Here is a 6633-nt window from a genome sequence, read left to right as displayed (position 1 = left end):
ATACGACGAAGATTTTTGTGACAAAAATAAATGAATGACTTAGAATGATTTTCTCATTCTCAATCTTTTTTTTTTCTCAATTGAACCCTCCTATATATATATATATATATATATATATATATATATATATATATATATATATATATATATATATATATATATATATATATATATATATATATATATATATATATATATATATATATATCAAGTTTTGAATGTTTGATGGTTACTTGTGGGCATAAATGGTTGACCATGAATTGATGGCCTGTTAAAGAAGTTTGGGTTTAGAAGTTGACCTAACTTTATTGCCACTCCGTTGGACTTGCTCGTCTCACTAGAATTCATTCAAAATTATTTGAAAATTTTAGGTTTGAAATGTGGGCGACCAATTAATTATAACAAAGATATAGCAATAAATAAAAGAACACAAGTTGTCGCTAATTAAATTTCTCTATCATGAGCCAAACTTATCAAAGCAAGCATAAAAACCAAAATGTTTTTGGCCTAACGATAAAGAGTGTTTTCTCAAACGAGAGGTTATGGGTTCAAATCTCATTAGAATACATAAATGGTGTTTATGAATAGATTATGAATAAATTATTTTTCGTTTAAAAAAAAAAATCAAAGCAAGTGTAAATAATATATGATTTATTTTAAATGACAAACTACACCATTTGAAGAGTCGACATAACAGATGATTGTGAATCAATAGTGATATTCAATGGTACATAATTTTTTAAACATATATATGATAAAAGGGCAACATACGAAAGTTGTTATATTTTAGTATTTTTATTGATGTAGCTATTATGTATTTTTGTAGTGATTAGACTATTATATTTTTTTATTTAAAAAATAAAAAACTTGTGTTCGAGTTACATTGTTTCTAAGAAAAAAGCAAAAGAACAAAACAAAACAAAATGAACTTCTCTGTTTTATTAATTTAACAATTGAAGTATTTATAATAATAGAATCTGCTAAATTTTTAAAAGCAAAAAAAAAGATACTCCAATAATTCAGTGACTAAATTGATAAGAAAGAAATTATGTAATTGGTTTATTTTTGTCAGTTTCTTGCTAGTTTATAAATTAGGTGTTCAAACAAAAATCTTACCTTGATATCAAAAGCAAGTAATAAAAAAAATGTTTTCTTAAACAACGTAGCATAATGATTTTATTATTACGAAACTGACATTAGTTCCATGTATTTTGTCAACAGTCAGTCTTTATTACATGCATCAGAAAGACACCCAATTTGTAGGTGGAAAATAGATGACCTATCTGGCTAGCTTTATCTTTGCACCATTTGGCCATAAACTATTAATCTCTACAACTACATGGTTTCCCTCAAGCCAACTCAAACTTAGCTTGCAAGATACACGCCTTTCAATATCAATGATATTCCCATTTCAAGGTCAAACAAATATTTTTTAACTCCAAAATTAAAATTCCAATTCAAAAAGAAGGTATAAGTTTCAATGCATAAGGTACAACTTTTACCATAGCTTTATTTCTCAAGGTCCGGCCATTCCAGCTCCCGAACTGTACATACAAGTTCACCAACTTTCCAAAAAAAAAACAAAAACAAAAACAAAGTCTTATCCTTTGAGAACTCCTAGGTTTCCCAACATTGTGCGGATGTCGGCACTGGTAAAATCTTGGGGTGTCTGAATAACGTTAGGGCTGTCTTTGGGGATGACGTCAGAAAGAGGGTAGATTCTGTTGGCATGAAGTAGGTTGCTATTGTTACTAACTCCCTTTAATACAACCGACTTATGAACACCACCAAGAAACCCTTCGTAATCGGTGTCGCCACTTTCTCCAATAAAAACCACGACCTTCGATAACTCCATTCCCCATCGGAGATACAAATACCTAAAAATTAAATATAGTATTTTTAATTAATACAAGGAAATAAGTTTTTTCTTTCCATTTTAAGTGTCGATATGTTTTAAACATCATTTATCCAGACAACACTTTACCTGAGGGCTTGTGAACGAGACGCCAATACCGGGATAACGTTTATCTTCTTCCCGTTTTGGCAATAAATAACATGACAACGAAGAGCTTGAATCCTCATCATCTTCCGAAGTTCCTTAGCCGGAGGAACCTACAACAATAAAATACGAGTCAATAATGACCTCATTCACTCTGAGACAAGACAGAACAAATTGTACTGATGGGCCCCACCCAAAAGGTGTGAAAAAGATGTTAGTCCCTATCCCACTTTTCGGGTGGTACAAAAAATATGCAATTTTGTCTTTTTGTCTCGTTCATATCAGTCAAGTGTTCAGTCATGTCATGTCATGTCTTGTCCTGTTTTGTTTTGTTTTGTTTTGTCCTGTTCTGCTGAAGTGATGGATGAACTTACGAGTGTGGGATTGTGAACATTGAAAGCGTAACAATAATCGGTTGAAACCGCTTCATCTTCCGTAACAACATGTTCACCATTTTTATTCTTGTCAACAAAAGAAGACGCCCATCTAAGCAAAGTCTTCCTAAGCCCTTCACCACCCCACCTATACTCAATATGCGAATGATAATACAAATCAAACACAAACGGATTATCTTCACTATGAGAAGATGTGTAATAAAGATCGGCCCCACTATTACAAATAAACGCATCAAAATCGGACGAATTTAACCGTTTCAAAACCATAAACGAATGAACTTCCGCCATCTGTAACGATGTAGCCAATATAAACCCAATAGAACCTTCCGTCCTCTCCTTCTCCACCGCCTCAAAAACCTTCTTAACATTTTCAAAAATAACACCAATGTCATCGCCATCGACCGCAATTACGAAAATACCCTTACGCCTTCGTAACGCCGGGAACTTCCCTTGGTCGGTTTTTTCTCCTTTCATGACACCCTTTGAATACGACATGACTGCATTCTCTATTTTACCTTTTTGATCTTCATAGTTATCCATTGAAAACTTTAGATTTAGAGAAATGTCTTGCATGTCTCTTAAAGAATCACTTGGTGATTCGGCTTCTGAATTCTCATCATCATCATCATCATCATTATCATTGCCATTTTTTAGCCACCCGGGTTGCCTTGGTTTGCAACTTGCAATTCTTGAAAGATAAGTTTTGCAGTGTTCAGTCCATGAAAATAAATGGATGTTTCTTAACCCGTTTGACCTGCACTTTGACCAAAGCTGTTTGTCTGCTACAAGTTTTAGTAACGCATCAGCAACGGATTTTTCATCATGGGGATCGACAAGTAAACCGTTGTCAAGTACCTACAACAAATTAAAAAGGGCATTTACGTCTTTTGCACAAATGAGAGATCTAAAAGGGGAGTTCATTACAAGCTGTCTTGTCTTGTCATATTGTACTTGATTGGACAAGCTTTTTAAGGCTATTTCCAGTAACAAGGATGAAAAGGGTATTTCCGTCTTTTACAACCTGTTATGCTTTATGAAAGAAATACAACTTACACGGTGTATATCAACAGGGCCTCCATTTTTTGTGGCAACCATTGGTAGCCCATGAGCTGCAGCCTGTTTAAAGAAACTTAATAAATTATACAAAATATTATAAAAACTTGATACCTTAATAGCTAAATATATCATAACTCAGAAGGTAAGGTAACCGACTAACCTCAATTAATGTGAGTCCAAATGGCTCTATAAAAGCCGGATTAATAAAAACACCCTGCCAACAAAAGCAATACAAGATTTAATATTTATTTCTGAAACATAAATATTTAACTCTTCATAAATTTTTACCTTTGTTTTTGCTGCTAAACGATAGATATCAGGGACCTCACTTTGCTTATGATGTTTAGGGTATGCCACTTGACCATAAAGATCATATTTATCAATCATTTTAATAATGGAAAGAAGCATGGAAGCACTAGTGTTTGACATCTCATCAATGTTATCTCGGTTACCCATTATTAACGTCTGTAAAACCAAACCAAAAAAATTATATCCAAAATAACAAAAATTACCAAAATACCCTTGTTAGGGTAAACTTTACACTTACAAGATTTGCAAGCTCGCGTAACGGGCGACATTCCCCAAATGCTTTGACCAAAGTTATAAGGTTCTTTTTTGGGTCTGGCCTAGCAAGTGCAAGGATCATAGGCTTTCGTGGGTTTGTAAAGAATCTCATTATCTGCATTTGTTTTGATATTGAGGAGAGATGATTTTTTAAAATTATAAATAAAAATTATTAATCAGAAATGAAGTGGACCTCTGTCCAGATAGGCGGGTCCGGAGAAGCTTGGCGATCTTCTGTTGTTTCCATGTCAGCATCCATGTCACCATCATGTGGGATAATATGATTGAATTCCATTCCAGGTGGAATCACCTACAAGGGATAATATGATTGTTAATATATATATATATATATATATATATATATATATATATATATATATATATATATATATATACACACACACAAATACGAGGTCAAAACTCAAAATGGTTGAATTATAAGATAGAGCCACTTAATATCTACATAAATAGAATAAAAGAAAGATTTGTCACTTACAATCATACGAGGCATGAATCTTCCATAACAGCTCACATTCCTTCTAATCCTAGCCCTAAGCTTCCTTTCAAGAACAGGGTCAAACCCATTATACAATCTCCATTGTTCTTCAATCTCCTGTCTTGTACTAGTTATAACAACCTCAGAAGCATCAACAGTCAACTCTTCAGCCTCAATCCTCCTCATTATCTTATACGTATCATTTATTTCATCTTTAGACAATCTCCCTTGTCTCAAAAGTTGCTCCAACTTATCTCTCCCTAAAGAATGACCAGTAAAAAGCATAGGCACATTTAGGGCACCAGACAAAAGAGCAGCTGAATCACCTGCATCTGCATAATGACCATGGATTGCTACAGGCCACACAGGGTGGCCCCCACCTACTTGCTCCCCCAAAACTTTTGACATTTGGATGATGTGACTGAGTGCTCCATCAACAAATTCGGGTATGTGAGGCCATAGGGATTCTTTAGGGATATATTTGTCTTTTGGACCGAAGGGGATACGGATTATATACGCGCCACTACTTTCGCCTATTTCATCTGTTAAGTTGTTTGAATTGTGTGGTGATAGCATTTCTGTTGGTTCACCATAACTCCAGTCCACTTCAGATGATGCTACTTGCCTAGTCAGCAAATCCACTCGATAGACACCTGGCATTGAAGCTAAAGCCCTTGCGAGTTCAACCACATACTTTACTTGACCACCTGTATCAGAATCACGCCCTAGCTCCATGTTTTCACCGCGTATAAGACCATGAAGACTGCAAGAAATTTGGTTTTCAAAAGCTTTTGTAAAGATTGTTAACGCTTAAAAGCCAAATGAATGGATTGTGGATAGGGAATTAGGGAAGTAGGGATAGCTTACCTTATGAGTACAAGGTAAAGTTTTTTCCCCTTTTGTTGATTAGCCCATGCCTCCATAGCATCTGTAGAGCTGATTCTAGGTAAACGGCCTCTGTTGCTGTTATCACCATGAGCAGAAGCATCAGTGATGGTGTCTCCTTTCTCCCCTTCGGATAAGTCTTCTGACATATCAGCCACAGCTTCTTTGCGACCACGTTCACGCTCAAGGCGACGTTTGGTCATTCTTTGGGCTACCTCGCTCTCAAGCTAACAAACAAGAATGAGAACATAAAAATTGAATCGATTTGTCGGTTGGATTAAGCATTCTTCTCCTTTTTTTGGTATAGATTCGGGAAATTGAGAAGAAATTAGCAGAGAAAACATTCGAATTGAAGGAATAAAAACCTGTTTTTTCTGTCGAGCCAAATTCCAGATCCTCCAACACATATTCTCAAGCCTAGTGTTCCTCTCTTGAGGACTCCTCGTCGCTTGTGCCTATATACACAGAATCATTTCCAGTTTCAAATTAAGAAGAAAAACAGAGCAAGATACAGACACAGTGCAAAAACGCACACCCCGTGATTTGATTGATTTTTTGCATCAACGTATGCAGATACAAAAACAAGTAGCGTGTATGGATCGATCAACTGAAAAAGGAAAAAGAAAAAACTTGCCTTAACCCAAGAGCGATGGAGATCGGTTTCATCAAAGCCGATAACGTTATCGACGAAATAGCGAGTCGGACTAAAACGGCCTCTCTCACGGAGGAGCAGCGAGGATTTAGCATCGTCAAGTCCAGGTCCGACATCCAGAATCGCCTCCAAGTAACTGTTTATCCAATCGTTTCCCGCCATTGCTCCACCACCTTCCGTCAACCTTCTGCCCTCCGCCCCTTTCTCTGCGATGCCTCTTTATGTGTACTATGAGTGTGTGTGTAAATGGTTAGAAGAGAGAGAGAGTTGGTGACGTTGTGACAATGAACGTGATGAGATTGAAGACGAGAGTGGCGAGACAGACGATCTGATAACACGCGGAGGAGAGAGAAAGCTGATATATAGGGATCTGTATTTTTCTATATTCCTGTAATCATCGTATATATATAGTATATATAATATAATATAATATAATATAATATAATATAATATTTCTCCTATATTTAATAGCATATTAATAAAAATCTACATTCATTCAAATATTTATTTATTTTTAATTGTTATATTTATAAGAGATAATAGTATAAACTATTAAGTGACCAATTTTGTTTCAACAATTATAGTA

The 6633-nt window shown here is 35.2% G+C and overlaps 1 protein-coding gene across 1 annotated transcript; it reads right to left on the bottom strand.

Moving 5' to 3' along the window:
- Positions 1 to 1409: 1409 nt before the first annotated feature.
- On the bottom strand, positions 1410 to 6408 carry LOC144998141 (putative sucrose-phosphate synthase 1). The gene is made up of 12 exons (XM_078957955.1): positions 6030 to 6408; positions 5761 to 5850; positions 5378 to 5622; positions 4511 to 5273; positions 4208 to 4324; positions 3998 to 4129; positions 3739 to 3915; positions 3611 to 3664; positions 3448 to 3510; positions 2374 to 3249; positions 1985 to 2112; positions 1410 to 1877 (listed from the first exon to the last, which is right to left on the bottom strand). Exons 1-12 carry the CDS (start codon positions 6207 to 6209, stop codon positions 1601 to 1603), a joined length of 3102 nt encoding a protein of 1033 aa, XP_078814081.1. The 5' UTR covers positions 6210 to 6408; the 3' UTR covers positions 1410 to 1600.
- Positions 6409 to 6633: the final 225 nt, after the last annotated feature.

Source organism: Lactuca saligna, chromosome 5 (genome assembly GCF_052625555.1).
Source record: "Lactuca saligna cultivar CGN05327 chromosome 5, ASM5262555v1, whole genome shotgun sequence".
Lineage (NCBI taxonomy): Eukaryota > Viridiplantae > Streptophyta > Magnoliopsida > Asterales > Asteraceae > Lactuca > Lactuca saligna.
The sequence above is the reverse complement of the archived record's forward strand: the minus strand, read 5'-3'. Positions and strand labels throughout refer to the sequence as shown.

Coding starts and splice junctions, on each gene's coding strand:
- LOC144998141 (XM_078957955.1), bottom strand. CDS start 6,209: ATGGCGGGAAACGATTGGATAAACAGTTACTTGGAGGCGATTCTGGAT. Junction 4,325..4,510: donor GATTCATGCCTCGTATGATT/GTAAGTGACAAA, acceptor TATCCCTTGTAG/GTGATTCCACCTGGAATGGA. Junction 2,113..2,373: donor ATGTTCACAATCCCACACTC/GTAAGTTCATCC, acceptor TTATTGTTGTAG/GTTCCTCCGGCTAAGGAACT.